The 20,447-nt window shown below is 35.5% G+C and overlaps 5 protein-coding genes across 10 annotated transcripts; 2 read left to right on the top strand and 3 right to left on the bottom strand.

The window, feature by feature from the left end:
- The first annotated feature begins 172 nt into the window (after positions 1–172).
- LOC136781365 (mediator of RNA polymerase II transcription subunit 8-like) lies at positions 173–2,074 on the top strand. 2 transcript variants are annotated; one of them, XM_066740228.1, is made up of 6 exons: positions 173–464; positions 536–781; positions 924–932; positions 1,039–1,209; positions 1,286–1,391; positions 1,473–2,074. In XM_066740228.1, exons 1-6 carry the CDS (start codon positions 294–296, stop codon positions 1,547–1,549), a joined length of 780 nt encoding a protein of 259 aa, XP_066596325.1. In that variant the 5' UTR covers positions 173–293; the 3' UTR covers positions 1,550–2,074. The 2 variants fall into 2 exon arrangements, with proteins under 2 accessions (XP_066596325.1, XP_066596324.1); XM_066740227.1 differs by lacking the exon at positions 924–932 and having other exon boundaries at positions 175–464.
- Positions 1,634–3,385, bottom strand: LOC136781361 (methyltransferase-like protein 25B). Its single transcript, XM_066740218.1, has 4 exons — positions 3,251–3,385; positions 2,737–3,168; positions 2,095–2,665; positions 1,634–2,007 (listed from the first exon to the last, which is right to left on the bottom strand). The coding sequence occupies exons 2-4, from the start codon at positions 3,163–3,165 to the stop codon at positions 1,634–1,636; spliced, it is 1,374 nt and encodes a 457-aa protein (XP_066596315.1). The 5' UTR covers positions 3,166–3,168; positions 3,251–3,385.
- Positions 3,386–3,435: 50 nt separating this feature from the next.
- LOC136781358 (presequence protease, mitochondrial-like) lies at positions 3,436–7,629 on the bottom strand. 3 transcript variants are annotated; one of them, XM_066740211.1, is made up of 2 exons: positions 7,415–7,629; positions 3,436–6,914 (listed from the first exon to the last, which is right to left on the bottom strand). In XM_066740211.1, the coding sequence occupies exon 2, from the start codon at positions 6,885–6,887 to the stop codon at positions 3,777–3,779; it is 3,111 nt and encodes a 1,036-aa protein (XP_066596308.1). In that variant the 5' UTR covers positions 6,888–6,914; positions 7,415–7,629; the 3' UTR covers positions 3,436–3,776. The 3 variants fall into 3 exon arrangements, with proteins under 3 accessions (XP_066596308.1, XP_066596310.1, XP_066596309.1); XM_066740213.1 differs by lacking the exon at positions 7,415–7,629 and adding an exon at positions 7,032–7,276; XM_066740212.1 differs by lacking the exon at positions 7,415–7,629 and adding an exon at positions 7,112–7,276.
- A 1,495-nt stretch (positions 7,630–9,124) lies between these two features.
- On the bottom strand, positions 9,125–10,964 carry LOC136781233 (GPN-loop GTPase 1-like). Of its 3 annotated transcripts, none has more exons than XM_066740066.1 (5): positions 10,725–10,964; positions 10,457–10,640; positions 10,022–10,386; positions 9,735–9,964; positions 9,125–9,665 (listed from the first exon to the last, which is right to left on the bottom strand). In XM_066740066.1, exons 2-5 carry the CDS (start codon positions 10,632–10,634, stop codon positions 9,335–9,337), a joined length of 1,104 nt encoding a protein of 367 aa, XP_066596163.1. In that variant the 5' UTR covers positions 10,635–10,640; positions 10,725–10,964; the 3' UTR covers positions 9,125–9,334. The 3 variants fall into 3 exon arrangements, with proteins under 3 accessions (XP_066596163.1, XP_066596162.1, XP_066596161.1); XM_066740065.1 differs by having other exon boundaries at positions 9,127–9,665; positions 10,457–10,637; positions 10,773–10,964; XM_066740064.1 differs by having other exon boundaries at positions 9,231–9,665; positions 10,457–10,637.
- A 6,782-nt stretch (positions 10,965–17,746) lies between these two features.
- LOC136781418 (prohibitin-2-like) lies at positions 17,747–20,418 on the top strand. Its single transcript, XM_066740319.1, has 6 exons — positions 17,747–18,074; positions 18,320–18,582; positions 19,105–19,422; positions 19,526–19,603; positions 19,686–19,782; positions 20,052–20,418. Exons 1-6 carry the CDS (start codon positions 17,945–17,947, stop codon positions 20,243–20,245), a joined length of 1,080 nt encoding a protein of 359 aa, XP_066596416.1. The 5' UTR covers positions 17,747–17,944; the 3' UTR covers positions 20,246–20,418.
- The last annotated feature ends 29 nt before the right edge of the window (positions 20,419–20,447 follow it).

Here is a 20,447-nt window from a genome sequence, read left to right as displayed (position 1 = left end):
GTGAGCTTCCAAGTACAGCGTTGCCAACTCCGCCATTTTGGGTATTGGCTCTGGGTGCATTCCAAATCACGCATGAAGCGCATAGAATGTACAGTTTATGTCACATTTATTATAGAATTTAAGTGCTTACTGCGCGCATATGCGTGACTCGGAACGCACCCTCTATTGGCCTTCATATTTTCTGCTCCTGGGGAAAATGGCCACAAGCCGGACTTGGTGAATCTCACCCTAACAGTAACAACTGCTAACAACGAGCAACAAGTGTAATCATATACCTTTAATGATAAACTTGCATGAAAATGCAGAGGGAAGAAAAACAATTAGATTCAGCTTTAGAAGCAATAATCATGCGAGTGAATGATTTAAAGAGTGCTATTGCTGCAATGATATTTAAATTGGAGAATGAGTTTGAAACTTTAAATTGGCCGAATTTTCTCGACAATTTTGCTTTAATTTCTGGCCACGTAAGTGTATTTTATGTTTTCGTAATGATACATCATCAAACAATCAATCGTTAATGCTTGTTAAAATACAGTTAACCAGTTTGTCAAAAATACTGAGTCATGACAAGGCGCCAAATCTGAAGAGTCTGACCATTCTACCACTCCGTCTAAGTCCAGATAAGGACGAAGAGCTACTTCGACTTACCGAGGGTAGAATTTCAACGTTTCTCCACGATCTGGTACCGGATTACTTAAGAACTAAACCAGAACCCCAGGCAGAACAAAAGATGTTGCAGCTGGAAGCTAAAGCAGCCAACTTAAACTATGAAACCTCGCATGTAAGGAAGTTAATATAAATTTTATCCTATAATGAAAATTAGATTGTTTTATGCAAATATGTAAATCATTGAGAGGAGGGTTTGTATCAATAACTTAAGCTATTTTATTTCTCTGTCAAAATGCTGACTAAACAACGGCTAGGACTACAATGTAAGCTATTGCTAGTTAACTGGATAAAAATCTTAGCCCATTGAATCAATGGAACTGTTTGATCGATATGTTTAATTCATTGTTAATGAATTCTTGACCATTTCAGAAACAAGTAGCTCAGTATACCAAAGTAATTAATCATGTCTGGGACATTGCTAATAAGACTCGAGAAGAATGGGAAAGTGAAGCTGGTTCTAGAACTGCTCAGGCACAAACTAGCAGTGCATCCGATACACATTCATTAGTCGCAGCTGTAGGAATGGGAAAAGGGTTGAAGGTACAGCAATAAATGTTTAGAAATTTTAGTCAAAGACTTTGAAGGAGCACTTTAAATAAACCTATATACATTTCAGTCTGATTCTATTCAAATGGTTCAGCCTGGTGTAAATTCAGTAGCTAGTAGTATGATGGTAGGAAGGCCCGGGAATCAACAACAAACGCCTAATCAGAGTCCTCTGGGTAAGACATTTTATAAAATTTATTTGATTTCTCAAAACTTTGAAATAGATGCAGAAATTGAAACGATTATAATTGTTCCAGTTCAAATGGGTAAAGCTCCTAGTACTATTAAAACCAACATTAAGGCTGCATCCCAAATTCATCCTTATGGAAGATAGAGATTCCTTTGGAGCAATGTAAAACACCATAGAAGTATAATAAATATAAATAATGTTAATAAAAACAGTTGTTATAACGACTGACTAAATAATCATCCTTTGAGATATCAGTGCGTGTGAGCGGGGTGATAGCGATTTGTTCATAACTGGTACAATACTATTCAGTAAATTTCTCTCATTTAACCAACAGAATCGATCATTCAATACCAACGACTCTGCTGCTCCTTGGAGCATTAGCTGGAGTCCTGTATAAATTTCAGCAGTCTTTAGTTTACTTTTCTGTTCTTCCCACAAATGTAAAAGTCTCTTGAAATGCGTATCGCTATTGACGGACGATGATTCCTGCTCGATATGTTGAAATGTATATCTGGACAAGGAGTCTCTGATATATGTCTCTATGGTCAAGCATTGGGACTTTCTTGTACCTTTTCGAGCCTTCTTCTTGAGAATACAACCACCTAAGATAAGTTTTAAAATTAAAATAATTTTGTAATAATGACGTAATAAATTATTGATATAAATGATTATTATTTTGTTTTTCTTACATTGGTTTGCATATAATTGCAATGTAGCTCTGGCAAGTGCATAAAAGGAATGCTTGGAATGAGATTCCTCCGAAATATCTTTCCATCTGTCAGTGGGTTCTTGACAGGCTAATCTTAAAAATGGAATTTTCAAGAAGGTGCTCACATCCATATTTGCTTTCTTTATAGAGTTTCGAAAAATCGATGAAATTGGAAAATTTGTAAAATATTGTCGTTGAGAATCACTGTTCTCCAATGTCGACAATTTATGGTAGCAACAAGAAACTAAAATTAAACACCGAGCTATTGGCATTTTGGAAAAGATGTCAGAAGCGTAAATACTAAGATCTCCGCAAGCGTGTAAACCAACGCAGCAGACACTCGTAGCTCGAGGAAATTCTCGCTGCAAGATTGCATCTATGATTGGCAAAGAGCTACTTTTTAATTGGCAGTGGGCATATTTTACGTGATCCAACGACTCGGGATAATACTTGGTTTGTCTAATTCTAGCAGTTTTTACGTTCTGCTCATTCGCTTCCAATCCAAGTACTTTGTAGCCATAGAGATAGTGCAGTAATTGACATACGTATCCCTGAAATATTTCTTTTCCTTGTTAAAATATTATACTGGAGAGTTGACAGTGGAATAATGAGAAACGCTTACCAGTCCTGCACCAAAATCAATAATCAAATGAATGTTTTCATTTTTGCATTGCTCGTTTATCAAATGAGACAAGTGCATAATCTCATGCTTCTTTTTTCCTGACAGCCCCCTTGTAAAATTTTTTGGGATATCCACGTTTACCGAAGGAATGCTCTCTGACAATCCATCCATCTCCCTACATTTCTTGACAAAGTTTTTTAACGACTCTGGCCAATCGGATGGAATAATTTTTTCCGAGACAAAGTGATTTAAACTCTGATTATCTAATTTCTCTAGAACGTTCAGCCAGCCTTCTGGAAAAGCCTCGAATGAGTCGCAAACCAATATTTCCGTCAGTGGAACACTGTACAGCCATCGCATTTCATGAAAGAATTCAATAGCTTTGGAGAAATATTCAGAGTTTACGGGAGTATCGTTCGACCGAAGCATTTCCTGTAAAAGAAGAAGATGGTGATGGTAATAATAATAATAATAATAATAATAGGGGCAATATACAATATATTAGGTATATAACCGCGTTGAATCAAAGAAACAGCATCTATCATTGGAGTGTCAGAAAAATATCCTGAGGTTATGATCATTGAAACGCTCTCAGAGCATATCCACTGAAGATTGTGCGTTATCAATCAGGGGTCTCGAAACGTTTAAATTTTCTAATATATGGGCAGAGACAGAAGCCAGAAGTGTAAATTCAAGGAGTATGATGTTTAACAATAATTATAACAAGTTTATTTAAAGAAAATGTGTTTATACATGAAAATCGAATATATTAAAATTTTGAATGGCGATCGAAGCTTTTGTGCTTTTTTGGTAAACTACTGGCGTTACGTTTGATGGATCGAGCTAAGCTGTCAAATCGTTGGATCAACTGGAAGGGAAGAGACGTTCGCGTTCATTTTTGTCACAGAGCTGTGAACAGAGATTTCTGCTTCAAAGATCGAACGGGGGAGAGAAGAATACTTGTAGGTAATGCTAATTTTTTGCAGGGATGAAGATGAATAGTTCGAATCGTCCGTTAGCTTCATCGCGAACAAGATTCCTTAGCTCGCTTCCTCCTCCCGTTGCTCCACTATCTTCCAGTTTTCGGCCTTTCTCGTTAAGATGTCTGCATTTTTTGGGCCAATGAGACATCTGCCAATCAACCTACTTCCCTGCTGTTGCTGTTCGTCTTTCAAATACCTTTCCGCAACGTCGATCAGCTGCTCCTTGGTGACAGCCCTGAGTCGCTCTCTGTGCAACTGAATGTCGTCGTAAGTCAAACCAAGGGTAAATTTGCTCAGTCCTCGATTTCCGGGCGCAACCGGAGCATCTACCTGCTGAAAGATCCCTAATTTCGCCTCGTCGATATCGACTTGAGGGAAACTATAGTGGGCGAGGAATTCATGGGTCTTATCAAATATATCGAGCGTACGGGTAGAATTGGGGTCCCTGTAGGAGTAAAATGCAAAGACTCCCTCAGTCGTCAGTTTTGCTCCTCCACCATAAGCTCCGCCCTTCTCGCGAATCTCAGGATGCAAATACATAGACGTTACCAGCTTGGAGAGTACCCTTAAGGCTGCGTAGTCGGGATGCATCAACGGAACAGTCGCGATCGCTTTCGACGTATAATTCACTGTATAAGGCAATACATGATGTATGGCATTTTGAGTGGTAACATCGGTCGAGGAGCTACCTTCCTGTTTACTCCCACAACTCGCGTTATCCACCTCCTCTAACGAGCCATAAAACGAGTCGAGGCTCTTCAAGATATCATCCTTGTTATCCGAAGAGAAATTGATCGCCGACCTTAGGAGGTTTCTGTTGAGAACGAGCTGCGAGATCTGCTGCATTTGCTCCAACAAGGTCGATAAATCCTTCCTTCGAGCTATCGATTTTAATCGATTGACAAATTCCATTCCGGATAAAGACTCTTTAAATCTGGTGATCGGAGAGACCAAGCTGGCAGCAGTGCTCATCGCGTACATGTGTCCGGAACCAGCGATTCCGTCGACCACGCGAGCTGCTTCCATTTTCACCAAAGTTTCGAACCGTCGCAGATCCGTCAGCCTCGCATTATTAAACAATTCCACCCAAATTTTCCACATATCCTCGACATTTCGATCCAAAGCGAACGACTCAATAAAGATTCCCTCCTTGTATTCAGAATTACCGTCTTTGCTTTCCGCCACGTGATTGCAGATAGATAACCCACCGGTTTTCGATTCTATCAACTGGTCGAAGCTTCTGTAATCATAGTTTTTCGTGCCCATCTTAGCTAAAACGCTATTGAATATCGGCAGAAGTTTCTTCGAGTCTGAAGATAGATGTTTCGTATCTAGGATCCCTCTGTAATAACAGATTCCATTCGTCGGTTGAACCGACAGTTGTACCGGAACGCCGGAGACGCACGTGTCGGTTAGTTCATACCTTTCCACATCAGCCTTCAGATCTTCTATTTTCAAAGTTGGCAAAACGCTGGCATCGTCTTGCTTCTGCTGTTCCGTCAGTAACCTCATACCATCCTCGAAAATTTTCTCCCTCTCCTCCTTCGACAGACCGTTCAATTTAGCCTCGAGCAAGTTATCTTCGGCTAGTTGCTTTTCCTCATGGTAATTTTCTTTAGGAGACATCGTCAACGTTAATCGATGACAATTATCCTTCAGATAAATTCTCACTAATTTCTCAAAGTAATCGGGACTTTCTTTCAGCTTGTAAATCAGATTTTTCACCGCTCTATTGATTCTCATCGATTCCACAAGGTCTCCGTTATGATTCCACAGAGGAGTCAAATTAAATAGCAAATTTAATCCGAAATTTGAAGACTGATGCTTAATACTTAATTCGATGCTATGTAAAATAGCATCAATTCGTTCTTTTTCAAATCCTTTGTCAATCACGTCATCCACAGTTTCGTTATAAATCTCTTCAACTCTCTCAAAATCTTCCGGTTTAACTCCTTGTAGACTAACCACGAACATGGTGTCCTTGCATTGAGATTCGAAGCCCGTAATCGGGCCAAATCCGCTTCCAATATTTGAGTCCACCAGAGTTTTGTAAAATGCTGAGTTTGGACCTTTCAGTAACAACTGAGATAATACATAAATTTCAAATGTTTCCTGTACATCGGTGATATCGTTACATAGTTGAGCAATTGCTATGGATCCTTGTCTCTTTGGATCTGCGATCATTGGATCAAAGCTACAATAAATGTGCTCCTTTCTAGATTTCGTCCATCTTTTCTCAGGAGGTACTTCTGTTTGACTAATATCTACTCTACTGCATGAATTCAGGTACCGATCATTGATAAGTTTAAGATGTTCCTCTAGAGGAAAGTTTCCATAAGAAAAGAAACGCGAATTTGATGGATGATAATAATTTGCATGGAAATCCACCAAGTCTTTATATTGCAAATTAGGAATAACCAAAGGATCTCCACCCGATATGACAGAGTAGGTATGGCTAGGGAGAAGAGAATTTAACAGTTTTTCACCAAAAATTGCACTATTCTGATTAAAAACTCCTTTCATTTCATTAAAAACAACACCCTTAAAAATAATCGGTGATGATTTATCAGCTACTTCGCTATGTTCCAGTCTCCAACCCTCTTGTCTGAAATCCATTTCTCTCAAATTTGGCTTGAAAACAGAATCTAAATAAACAGATTGTAGATTTTGAAAGTCTTTAAAATTTTGTGTTGAAAATGGATAAAGAGTGTAATCAGGGCCAGTCATAGCATTCATAAAAGTTGCTAGAGATCTTCTAAGCATTTTAAAAAATGGATCTCTGCAAGGATATTTTTCACTACCGCATAGAGTGGTGTGCTCCAAAATATGTGGCAAACCAGTGGAATCCATTGGCGTTGTGCGAAAATTGATGGAAAATACATTGTTGCTATCGTCTCTTGATAGATGCAAATACTGTGCTCCTGTATTTATGTGTGTTAACTTTATAGCAGTAAGATTCATGTCTTCTACTTCTGCAACCTCGTTTACAACAAAACCTTCTATAACCTCATTTTTCTGAAACTTATCTAGTTTATTATTAATAGTAGGTGTTTTAATATTTGCTGATAGTTGTTGAATGTTTATTGAGACATGGAAATCTTGACATCTTAAATAAGGCTTCTGATTGACCTTTGTAAGGGCTTTTCTCAGTTTTAGTGATCTTAACATTTTTCTACGATTATAGTAGTCCTTGCCCTGAAAATAACATCAATAGATATTTATGGCTTCTAACATTCATTAGATACTATGAAAATTCAATATTGTACAATAAACTCTGATGTATATATATATATATTTTATAACAGCACTTACTAATATTTACTCTAAATTAATAAACCATAATTTTAAACACTATATATTATGTCAATATCACTTAACGTAAAGGAAAATACCTTAAGTGATTAAAATCAATTTTAAACATTTACAAAGTTAAAGATGCAAATACAACACTCCTGTGTATTTCCATTCGGTAAACATAACAATTTACATATAACAAATAATAATGTAAATTTTCACATAAAATGAACAGTTGGCAATGGGCGGGCCATGGCTAATGTATGTATCTTCGATCAAGCGACTAGCGAGGTTTTATAAAGAGGTTAGAGTCCGTTAGAGGACTCATGATCATAACCAGTTATAGGATTTTTTAAAGGTCAAAAAGAGTAAAAAATTAAAAAATCCTCATGTATTCTTACCTTTTACAATGTTAAGTCTTTCTAATAATAACGGTCCAATCTAATTAAAAGATTAGATTTATTTACATGATTTTAACAAATTTATCTTTAAAATCTTGATTTTTGACCAGGTGTTAGGGTAAATGGACAAATATAAAGAAGAAACTATTTTTTTTACACTTGTGTATAGTGATCTGGGGAGTGAGATGAAGTGTGTTCACGGCATCGCAACACTCACTAATCGAATCGTGATAAAAATGGCCGCTTAACGGGATCCCTCACGCGTGCTTTACCGACAGTACAAGTCAATAAACAATTCGTTTAATAAAAGTTAAAAGCGAAGCAAATTGCAAAAACGGGCTTCTTTATGACAAGGTGCCAATTCTAACGAGTCAATCGAGCTTAAAAAAACTCAAATCGGATGAAGAATAACGCTGTACCACTGTCCCGCGTTCTTGAAGTGGAAATAACCAAAAGTAACCTCTCTTCAAGAACACGGCATAATAATACAGCGTTATTTTTCAACTAATTTGAGTGTTTTTAAGTTCGTTTGACTCGTTAGGACTGGCACATTGTCCAACAAACGCCCGATTGTTCAATTTGCTTCGCATTTGAATTTTATTAAACTAATTGTTTATTTACTTTAACTGTCGATAAAGTAGGCGTGAGGGATCCCGTTAAGTTAATATAATTCAAATGCGAAGCAAATTGAACAATCGAGCATTTGTAGGATAATGTGCCAGTCCTAACGAGTCAAACGAACTTAAAAACACTCAAATTAGTTGAAAAATAACGCTGTACCATTGTGCCGCGTTCTTGAAGAGAGGTTACTTTTGGTTATTTCCACTTCAAGAACCCGGGACAGTGGTACAGCGTTATTCTTTATCCGATTTGAGTTTTTTTAAGCTCGATTGACTCGTTAGAATTGGCATCTTGTCATAAAGAAGCCCGTTTTTGCAATTTGGTTCGCATTTGACTTTTATTAAACGAAATGTTTAAATTTAGTTAGAGTAGCTTAAAGATAGGTTCTACAAGAATATGTAATTACTATGTACGTATAGAATTTGTGGGGATAAGGAAGAAATTAAAATAATAAATTTTAATTGAACTAGCTTTAATTTTTAATAATAGCAATCACAACATTATCATACATCATTATTGTTTTATAATAAAATTTCTTTGTATAGACAGTAATCGCTTACACATTCACTATTACAACATTATGTCACAATTATTGAAATCACTGGGTCACTGAGAAATGCTTTATAAATTAGTCCTTTTTCATTCATCGTTCTTTAAGTATTTCTTTCCTGCGATTTAAACTCATGAAGAATAGGATTTAGCCTGTAACAGAAATAAAATAACCACAAAGTATATATTTGCTTATAAATTCACAATAATTTTCATTTTTTGTTATTAACTTATACTCATCTGATATATTTTTTCTTCTCTGTTATGTATTAAAATCCTTTCTTCTTTTCCGCAATCGTTTTCCGAAAAAATTACTTTTGTCTACAATACAAAAACGAAAGTTAACCGCGCCATTTGACAGCTACGGAGAAACTCCCTAGATATTAGTAGATATCCCCTCGCCCCTCTGCTTTCCGCTTCCCCTTGTCAACGACAGGATTATTGGGCCAAAGACTGACACCGAAAGTGTGCATTGTATGCATTTATCGGACCGCAGCCTATACATATGTATGTATATAGGATTGTATTAGAAGCCGAAAAGCTCACCTACCCGCTCTTCACGAAAAAAATAAAAGCTAACCATTATGACCAATCAAAACGAGTTATTTTAATTGAACATTATTAAAACTGCGTTTTCATCGTCAGGAAGAAATAAAACAATGCTAAATTTAAAAAAAAGAGAAAAATAAAATTTTTATTTTACAATACTGAATACATTACGCATTAAGCATTTTATTATAGTAATAAAAATCAGGTATCTTTGCTAGTACTAGGTAAATTAGATTTTTTAGCTTGTTTTCCTTGTTCTCCTTTATGCCTATTTAAAAATTTCTTGAAAGATTCAGCTTCCATTTTTTCATTTTCATTCTCTCCATCAAAAGTATTTTCTACTCCTTCTTCATCATCGCTGGATTCCTGACCTGAATGCTTTAAATGAATGCAAGAGGTCTCCCTTCCAGTATAATTATTTGTAGTCAATAAATTGCCTCCTTTTATAATTTTTTCTAATTGCTCTTTTCCTTCACTTTCCTTCTGCTCAGCCTTTATCTGTTTAAAAGTTTCCCAATCTTTTTTATACTCCCTGTAAAGCTATGATTAGAATTTTCTTAAAATTTTAATACAAAAAAATTATAATCTTTGTAATAATTACGTTTCATATTCCTTAACTGCCTCTTGTACCAGTTCAAAAAATCTGTCAATTCCATCACCAGTTACTGCAGAAACACCACAGCTACGCAAGTGACAATAAAATTCTTCCAACGTTAAAGCCATACTTCGTGTCAAGTTACTGATATATCCTGTTTCTTGATCTAAAGCTTCTTGGAAGGCTTCAAAATCCTGTATCCAGTCAACAGCATAACTGTTTTCAACAACGTCTATCTGGAAAATATCAGTTTTATAGCTAGATAAAAACTAATTATATCCATAAACATCTACCTTATTCATTGCTACGATTAAGGGTAATTTTGTTTTATAAAGTATAGAGCAAGCACACAGCATGTTTGACATGAAAGTAATAGGATTGACACTTCTAACTGTGTCTAAAACATAAATAATAATTGTTGCAAATTGAGAAGCCAGTGCTTCTGTAATTATTGCCCCACTGGCTGACCACATAAATACTTCAATTTGTCCTGGCGTATCTACAATTACATATTCATGATCTTTTCCTGCCTTATCAATAAGTTCTATGACCTGATCAAACTTTGTTGAGAATAAATTTAAGGTGGTAACTATTCCTCCATTGGGACCAAGTTTGTACTGTTTCATAACTTCTTTGTAATTGACTGTATCTCTTATGTCTGTGAAAAAAAGACAAATTTTTCTTTTAAACTTTCTTAGGAATACAAAATTAATGACAATAAATATTACCAATATTTGTAGGATAAGGCACTTCCTTACAAGCTGGATCTAAATTTACTACATAGGGCTTTCCCTTATCATATAAAGTAGAAACAAGTCTTTGTACAAATGTGGTTTTTCCTGAACCAGCCATTCCAAGAACAATAACACAGACTGGCTTTTTCTTTTCATTAGAAATTGTGGACATTTTCTGCTTAAAATTTTTTTGATTAAAAGTCAATAATAATTAACTCCCCATTAAATTATTAATAGAAAGAAAATATAATTCTTTATTTACCTAATGAAAATAATAATTTTAAATAGTAGAAACCGACAGTCAACTAACCTTCTTTTTGCAAACAACTTAAATCAACTAACAACAACTACAACAAGCTATGGATGTTTACGTTCAGTGATCTGATCCGGGTTAGGGTTTACTACAGTCGCAGTAATACAACTTTCGAGAAAAATCCTAGATTAACCCGGATTTGGTGAGGAGGCTTCCGCCAGAGATGAAACGGGAGATTGCTCATGCGAGGTCCCGAGGCAATCCCTACCGGTAGGCGGCGCTGGTGTTGGCAAACGCGTGTCTCAGGTCCATCTAACCCCTAACGCCATCTATCGGAAGAGACCACGAAGCACGAGCATTAAGCTTAGAATAGGGTAAAACATATATGCATTGTTGCCAGAAAGCGGAATAAAGAGAGAGCGGAGATATTTTCTCGGACCTCTCTGTCTTTCTCGCTGTTAGCTTCTAGCAGAAGAGTCGAGGCAAAATCTATCCGTTTCGCTTTGCCGAAAATCTACCAATATTCGATGTCATTTATATTTGCAGGCCAATGCCTTTATACATGATTTTTTCAGCATATTTATTTATCAGCATTGACTTATTTAACTCAATAATAAATTAAGGAAATGCGTATTTGATATATAATAATTATTTTAACTATAATTTCATCGTTATATTTCGCTTATTTCCGTAAAATCTGAATTTCTTTAGTTTATTATTGATTATTGTAAGTCAATGGCCATTAAAAAAAATTTAATCTTAAAAAAAAAAAGAAAAGTACCGTTCAGGAATCGAACCCGGACCCACAAATCGCCACGCGATTACCTTACCACCTAAACCACGAGGCTTCTTCAGTGCACCGTAAACAGATAGTCTTTTTAAGGGCTTGAAATCTTCTTTTAAACCATATAAATAAACGAGCAACCGACAGCTTTATTCATTATTATTCTGTCATAATGGTACACAAATTAAGGAATAATTATATTTTGAATAGTTTTCAAAAGCTTTTCCAATAGCCAAGAACGAAGATAAATAATCAACGCTCGCAGTTTCCGTTCTTGGTTATTGGAAAAGCTTTTGAAAATCTACATTATATAATTATTCTTTAATTTGTGTACCATTATGATAGAATAATAATGAATAAAGATGTCGGTTCTTCGTTTATTTATATGGTTCAATAGAAGATTTCAAGCCCTTAAAAAGACTATCTGTTTACGGTGCACTGAAGAAGCCTCGTGGTCTAGGCGGTAAGGTAATCGCGTGGCGACTCGTGGGTCCGGGTTCGATTCCTGATCGGTACTTTTCTTTTTTTTTTAAGATTAAATTTTTTTAAATTGCCATTGACTTACAATAATCAATAATAAACTAAAGAAATGCAGATTTTACGGAAATAAGCGAAATATAACGATGAAATTATAGTTAAAATAATTATTATATATCAAATACGCATTTCCTTAATTTATTATTGATTTAAATAAGTCAATGCTGATAAATAAATATGCTAAAAAAATCATGTATAAAGGCATTGGCCTGCAAATATAAATGACATCGAATATTGGTAGCTTTTCGGCAAAGCGAAACTGAAAGATTTTGCCTCGACTCTTCTGCTAGAAGCTAACAGCGAGAAAGACAGAGAGGTCCGAGAAAATATCTCCGCTCTCTCTTTATTCCGCTTTCTGGCAACAATGCATATATGTTTTACCCTATTCTAAGCTTAACGCTCGTGCTTCGTGGTCTCTTCCGATAGATGGCGTTAGGGGTTAGATGGACGATGGACCTGAGACACGCGTTTGCCAACACCCGCGCCGCCTACCGGTAGGGATTGCCTCGGGACCTCGCATGAGCAATTGAGCAATCTCCCGTTTCATCTCTGCTTCCGCGTGTGGATCTGTTGACTGTTCTATGTTCACTTTAGCGTTGCCAACTCCGCCATTTTGAATTATGCTACGCTGTATAGTATACATACGGCTATCGATTTGTTTGCTAATGAATTATACATAGGGTGCATTCCGGGTGAGATTCACCAAGTCCGGCCTGTCCGGCTTGAAGGCTAGACGGGCTAATATGGTATACTTTCGGGCTAAAGTAGTATACAGGGTGTATCTCTAACGGCGGCATATAGGAGATTCGTGTTAGTTGACTATAGCACTCAGGACGATGGTAACTGAGAGCGCTGATTGGTCAATATCATGTAGTGCCAACTTGAAATGGTCCGTTACCAATAGATGAATACGAAAAATGAAACCCATCCGCCATTTTGGAGTGGAGAAGTGTTTACATGCTAGTTGTAGAAGAAAGAGGCGTGAAATGGAAAAATGTCAAATAGTGAGGTTACTAAAGTAAAAATGGAAAATAATGAATGGAAAGTAAGAATATTCGAACTTTCCATTCATTATTTTCCATTTTTACTTTAGTAACCTCACTATTTGACATTTTTCCATTTCACACCTTTTTCTTCTACAACTAGCATGTAAACACTTCTCTACTCCAAAATGGCGGATGGGTCTCATTTTTCGTATTCATCTATTGGTAACGGACCATTTCATGTTGGCACTACATGATATTGACCAATCAGCGCTCTCAGATACCATCATCCTGAGCGCTATAGTCAACTAACACGAATCTCCTATATGCCGCCGTTAGAGAACCTCCCTGTAGTTTCCGTTACATGTGCTGTATGAGTTTAGCCCGGCTAGCCCGAAGCCGGACTTGGGCCGGTATTCATAGTCGTTGCTTGTATTTAAGTTTGACTTAAAGTATCGATTGTCCTTTTTCACCTAACAGTAATAGAAAAAGATAACCTATGCTTAAGTCGGTCTTAAATATAAGTAACGACTATGAATACCGGCCTTGGTGAATCTCACCCTCCGAGTCAGGCATATGCGCGCAGTAAGCACTTAAATTCTATAATAAATGTGACATAAACAGTACATTCTATGCGCTCTTCATGCTTAATTTGGAATGCACCCATAGAGCAGCACAAGTCGGCTTACTGTGGACGTTTACGTTCGTGATCGATCACGATCCAACCTAACCGCAGGAATGCAACGTCGAAAAAAAATTACTAGATGGATCAGAGGCTTCCGCGTGAGCTCGATCCGATCCGATCAGGAGATTTAGGGTGAGGTTCACCAAGCCCGGCTTGATAGTTAATGGCTAGCCGGGCTAATATGGTATACTTTCGGGCTAAAGTAGTATAGTTTCCGTTACATGAGCTGTATGAGTTTAGCCCGGCTAGCCCCAAGCCGGGCTTGGTGAACCTCACCCTTAGAGGGTTGGTGATCAGACTGATCAGACAGATTTGGCTACCGCATTGGGGTATTACTGACGTACCAACAGCGAACGGCATTGATGTAATTGAAGTGACAATAACTATTATCCAAAATAATTTTAATTTAAAAATATATAAAAAAGATAAGCTAATATTATAGAAAGCAATTATATTTAAAATGACATAAGCTTAAGGCACATTTTTGAAAATTCTTTGATATGGATATTGTACAAAGTGATACAATTAATATTGATTTTTTTCTTTAGATTTATGAAATAGAATAATGAATAGAAGTTGACAATATAGCATAGGTATATTAATGATATAGAATAAATAATATCTGAAAATATTTGTTTATTTAATTACTATTTATATGTATCACATACCAGATCCATGTAAAAGTGAAGATTCTACTTGTTATAATAATAACTTAATTCTACATATATGTTTAATGTATGATAAAAAAATAAATAGCATTTATAATACTTGAAACGACAGTATAAGCTTTGCTAATACTATGTGTCAAATAAAAAATTACACACTTTATACAGTTTAGTAATAATTACAAATTTATTATTATTTGGAAAGCTTATAAAATTTCTTTCTGAAGTCATATTTGAGCAGTGTCTCCTCTTCACAATTGCCTTATCAAGAATAAGCATAATTAGTGGAATCAATTGTTGAAAGCATATTATACATGTAAAGGGAAGATCGCCTGAGGTAAAACCTTTTACGAAGACATAAATAGTACATTTTCTTATTTCTGGTAGTTCATATAGTCATATCACCTCTTCGTAAAAGGTTTTCCCCTATGCGTAGCCCTTTACGTGTGTAATATGCCTTCAACAAAATTGGTTCCACTAATTATGCTTATTCTTCATAAGGCACTTGTGAAGAGGAGACACTGCTCAAATATGACTTCAGAAAGAAATTTTATAACCTTTCCAAATAATGAAAAATTTTAAATTATTACTAAAATGTATAAAGTGGGTAATTTTTTATTTGACACATAGTATGTATTAGCAAAGTCTATACTGTCGTTTCAAGTATTATAAATGTAATTTATTTTTGTATCATACGTTAAACATATATATACAATTAAGTTATTATAACAAGTAAAATCTACACTTTTACATGGATCTGATATGTGTTACATATAAATAGTAATTAAAAAAACAAATATTTTCAGATATTATTTATTCTATATCATTAATATACCTATGCTATATTGTCAACTTCTATTCATTATTCTATTTCATAAATCTAAAGATAAAAACAAAATATTAATTCTATCACTTTGTACAATATCCATATCAAAGAATTTTCAAAAATATGCCTTAAGCTTATGTCATTTTAAATACAATTACTTTCTATAATATCAGCTTATCTTTTTTATATATTTTTAAATTAAATTTATTTTGGATAATAGTTATTGTTACTTCAATTACGTCAATGCCGTTCGCTGTTGGTACGTCAGTAATACCCCAATGCGGTAGCCAAATCTGTCTTATCAGTCTGATCACCAACTCTCTAAATCTCCTGATCGAATCGGATCGAGCTCACGCGGAAGCCTCTGATCCATCTTGTAATTTTTTTTCCGACATTGCATTCCTGTGGCTAGGTTGGATCGTGATCTGTGCTGGGATTCTGTAACTTCCCAGCGATGATTGTCGGAATCGCTAACTACCGATAGTTGTCGCTTGCAGTAACGAAAAGAGCGATTCTGTAACTTCCGTCTATATGCATTCAGTAACTAGTTATCGACAACTTTCGGTAATTGAATCGAGTTACCGAGAGATATCGCTAAGAGCGATTCTGTAACACAAAGTTTTCGATAATTGGTGTTAAAAATGGCGGTCGCTACCGAATTCTATCGTTAACTTAACGACGACCGTGATAGGCGTCGGTAGATGTTTACCGAGAAAGTAAATATAATAAATGTCACAAATATTTCTTAAATTAATATTTAGAAATCACAAAAAAGTACTTACAATAAATTTTCTTTATAAATTAAGGCTTACAGTAAAAATCGTAGGAAATAAAATTTAATATTTTTCCAATTTTTATATTTAAAAATAAATATATATATATATATATATATGCAGAGGTTTTCTCTCAAATATAGAATTAATTGTATTATTTAACTATAGCACACAGGCACTAACTGTACATTGTCTAACTCAAAAAAATGTTAAAACATTAATTTTTACTACTTATTTTAATTAAAATATACTTACGTTTTAATACTTCTTTTAAATAAAATATGATAATTTTGCTATAGTAAGAATTGCTATAGTCAAAAATGATATAGTCAAGTAACACAAAAATTCCTATTTCGGTTGGTATTAATACACCAATATTACCAGCTTCCCTAGAACCTTAACGAATTTTATCGTTATCGTACAAATATGAGTTGCACCGACTATTGTCGTAAAGCTAAAGTTACAGAATCGCTCATTCGTTAGCGCAAGCGATAACTGTCGGTAGTTAGCGATACCGACAGCTGTCGTTAAGGGGTTTGACCCACTTGAGGCCAAAAACACTCACAATATAATAGTTGATGTGGTATATATTATTTATTACGAGCATTGTGAGTTTTTGGTGGAATGCGTGCAAGGAAAAGCAAAGGTTTATAAACGTTATTCGTCGGATAAATTTTATATTAGTACCGTTGAACCTCTAGCGACATCTATCTCGGTCGTTGTTAAGTTATAACGATATTTTTAGTTTTCCTTTCAATAAAAAACTCAGTGAAATATCAATTCTCAGCTAAATGATTCGGTTTAGTACAATTTATATTAACTTCAATTGTTCGTAACTCCGTCGCTTAACTAAGATTGTACTAAGAGTTTTCTTAAGAAGGAAAGGTACGTTTATTCGGTAGGATTCGGTAGGTTACCGACAGTACCGACATTACAAGCGACAATCATCGCTGACTCTGAGTTACAGAATCGCACTTAGCGATTTCTGTCGGTAACTGGACTTAACGATACCGAAAGTTGTCGCTAAGAGTTACAGAATCCCACTACTGGATCGGATCACGAACGTAAACGTCCGTAGATGGAAAGCTCCCAGTAATGCCTCAATGCGGTAGCCAAATCTGTCTGATCAGTCTGATCACCAACCAACCATCACCAACCCTCTGAATCTCCTGATCGGATCGGATCGAGCTCATCGAGCTCACGCGGAAGCCTCTGATCCATCTAGTAATTTTTTTTTCGACGTTGCATTCCTGCGGTTAGGTTGGATCGTGATCCGGTATTCATAGTCGTTACTTAATATATTTAAGTCTGACTTAAAGTATCGATTGTCCTTTTTCACCTAACAGTAAAAGAAAAAAATAACCTATGCTTAAGTCGGTCTTAAATTATAAGTAACGACTATGGCCCTGTTCCACAAGCCTTGTTTAAACTGGATTAAGTTAATTTTGCTATATTTTATGTCACATAGAATATAGCATAATTAACTTAATCCAGTTTAAACAAGTTTTGTGGAATCGGGCCTTAGGGTGAGTCCGACCAAAACCTGTAAGGTAAAATTTTACCATGTAGGATTGCCAATTTGCTGTGAATTAGCCAATCAGCATATGTATTTTCGAAAAATTGGCAATCCTGCATGGTAAAATTTTACCTTACAGGTTTTGGTGGGACTCAACCTTAATATGCATGCAGCGTATGTATTGTAATTCAAGATGGCGGACTTGGCATCGCTGATCTCGCCCCACCATGCAATGATGCAATCATCCCCACGGCGGCACCATCTCGCCCCACCATGCAATCAGCACCATCGACTCCATCCATCGCCTCCGGCTCCATCTCTATAAGGCACAATAAGGCAATGATATCTTCCGTTCTTCTAACGTGTGATATATATTCTTCATTTTTCTACGTTAAAGAGTAAAAAGGTGCAGATCCCAGTAACTGTTCGCTATTATTCCGTTAGTTAATAGCTATTAACAATGTCACAGAGTAATTTAAATGGAATCTTCTCAAAGTTTGGTAAAAATCCAAATATGGCCTCATTAGGAATAAAATCTTTGATCCTTACCGGCGTAGCTGGTGTCGGTTTGATGAAATCCATGTATACAGGTTAATACTTCATCTTAATTTAACATTATCAAGCAAAGTTTTAACTTTTCATCGTAAATCATTTATTTTGGAATGTTTTTACTAATAGCTACATTACTTAGCAGGAAAGTGCAATAAATTATAGTTGCAAAATTATATTAGTCAATTAATAATTATGTAATTTTATCGGTCAACAAGATTTTAAAGAGATTTTTAACATTACATTTGCTTTTAGTAATTAACAATTAATGCTTCTAATATTTTAGTCGAAGGTGGGCATAGAGCAATTTTATTTTCTCGTCTTACTGGTGTACAAAAAGATGTCATGGCTGAAGGTCTTCACTTCCGTGTACCATGGTTCCAACATCCAATTATCTATGATATTCGAAGTAGACCAAGAAAAATCTCATCTCCTACTGGATCTAAAGATTTACAAATGGTCAATATATCTCTTAGGGTTTTATCAAGACCGGATGCTAATACCTTACCATCTATGTACCGCCAATTAGGGTTGGATTATGATGAAAAGGTAAATATTAAGTAACTCTTGCGTAAATCGCATTAACGCAAAAGCAAAAGCTATGCTTACTTTTTTACCACTTCTTCATAATCAAAAATAAGAATAATTGGACCATATTACCTAGTTTTTCATAGCTTTCACTATGCCTTTTTCAAATTAAGCATCATAATCTTGATGCTATCATTTTAAAATGGTGATTTTATAAAATGCTCTCTTAATATATAGCTTTTGATGCTGATGCCTAAGGTCAGAACTAGACTTCTGATCATTTGGAATTAAGAATTATAATCAAAACAAATGTAGTTCAAAATAATTACCATAGCGAAGCTTCTACTGGAGGGTGCTAAATTCTGATACAGGATGTGAAAAGATCAAATTGAATTTTATTAAAACTTATGTGATCTGATCTAATTATTAATGATTTATTATAAAAAAGTAGCTTAAATGTTTATGTGCAGTTGAGCATATTATCAGGCTAATATATAAAGTTGATATAAAATTCTGTTTTTGAATAGTTTTAATAATTTACAGGTTCTGCCAAGTATATGTAATGAAGTATTAAAATCCGTTGTTGCTAAATTTAATGCATCTCAGTTGATTACAATGAGGCAACAAGTATCAAATATGGTTAGAAAAGAGTTGACGGAGCGTGCTAGAGATTTTAACATTATACTTGATGATGTTTCTATCACAGAGCTTAGTTTTGGAAAAGAATATACAGCTGCTGTTGAAGCCAAACAAGTAGCACAACAGGAGGCTCAGAGAGCTGCATTTGTAGTAGAAAGGGCAAAACAGGAAAGGCAAGGAAAGATCGTTCAAGCTGAGGGAGAAGCAGAAGCTGCAAAAATGATATCCTTTCTACTATATATTAATACGTGTAATCAAAACATTAATCTTTTAATGTTAAACAAACTTTATAATTATAAAATATATTTGCCTTAACTCCATGCACCTTGGACAGGCTATTAGCCAAAACCCTGGATATCTTAAATTGCGAAAACTTCGGGCAGCCCAGCAGATTGCTCGCACAGTATGTATCCAATATTTTTTTCTCCAAGCTTTTATGATGAAGGATGAAAGACTGTACTAAGTGGCAAAAACCATTATTTCAGATTGCGACTTCCCAAAACAGAGTATATCTGAGTGGAAATAGTCTAATGCTGAACATCCAAGATCCAGCCTTTGATGACTTGTCGGAGAAACTAAAAAGTAAGAAGTAAAGGCAGGCAGCACGAAAGACTTACAATATTTTCCTTTATCACGTCGAGTGTTACTTGAGTACAAATGAGTGTAGCATTGGACAAAATGTTTTTTATCGTTAATTATATAGATATTAATGAAAATGCTTAGATGCTTCAGTGTTATGTTTTTATAAGCGTAAAAAGTCTGTCCCGTTCTCTGCTACTTTATCACTTCCTCGTATCTCCCAATCTACGCGATGGCGCACGCTCGCCAACCTCGAGCCAATTTTTTTTCAGGTGACGAGGACTTAGCCTGGAAAAATTGGAGCAAGACCACTCAAAAGGCAGTGGAGACCTTAAAAACGAGTCCTCATTCGGTGCTAATTAATGTTGAAAGTACTGTCAACTCAGTGCCGGCATCCTCCGAAGATTCTAATCCTGTTTTGTTGGAATCTGCAAAGAAAAGCGCAAAAAAAATTGTATTTAGTTGAGTAAGAAATCCGATAGAATTCGAATGGATTGAAATGGCCGTCGTAATCTTAAAAACCAGTTGTTGATTTTTGTTAAACTATTTTAATCATATAGTGTCCAGTGCCCATATATTACATGCTTAATCTTGGTCAGGTAATAGGGGACCGGTCTTATTACACAGTTTCTTTTACCTTTCAATAATAATTTTTATATTTTTTATAA

The sequence above is a fragment of the Prorops nasuta genome, unplaced genomic scaffold (genome assembly GCF_024137725.1).
Source record: "Prorops nasuta isolate Cenicafe-Biocafe unplaced genomic scaffold, Cenicafe_Pnas_1.2 PNAS00022, whole genome shotgun sequence".
Classification (NCBI taxonomy): domain Eukaryota; kingdom Metazoa; phylum Arthropoda; class Insecta; order Hymenoptera; family Bethylidae; genus Prorops; species Prorops nasuta.
The sequence above is the reverse complement of the archived record's forward strand: the minus strand, read 5'-3'. Positions and strand labels throughout refer to the sequence as shown.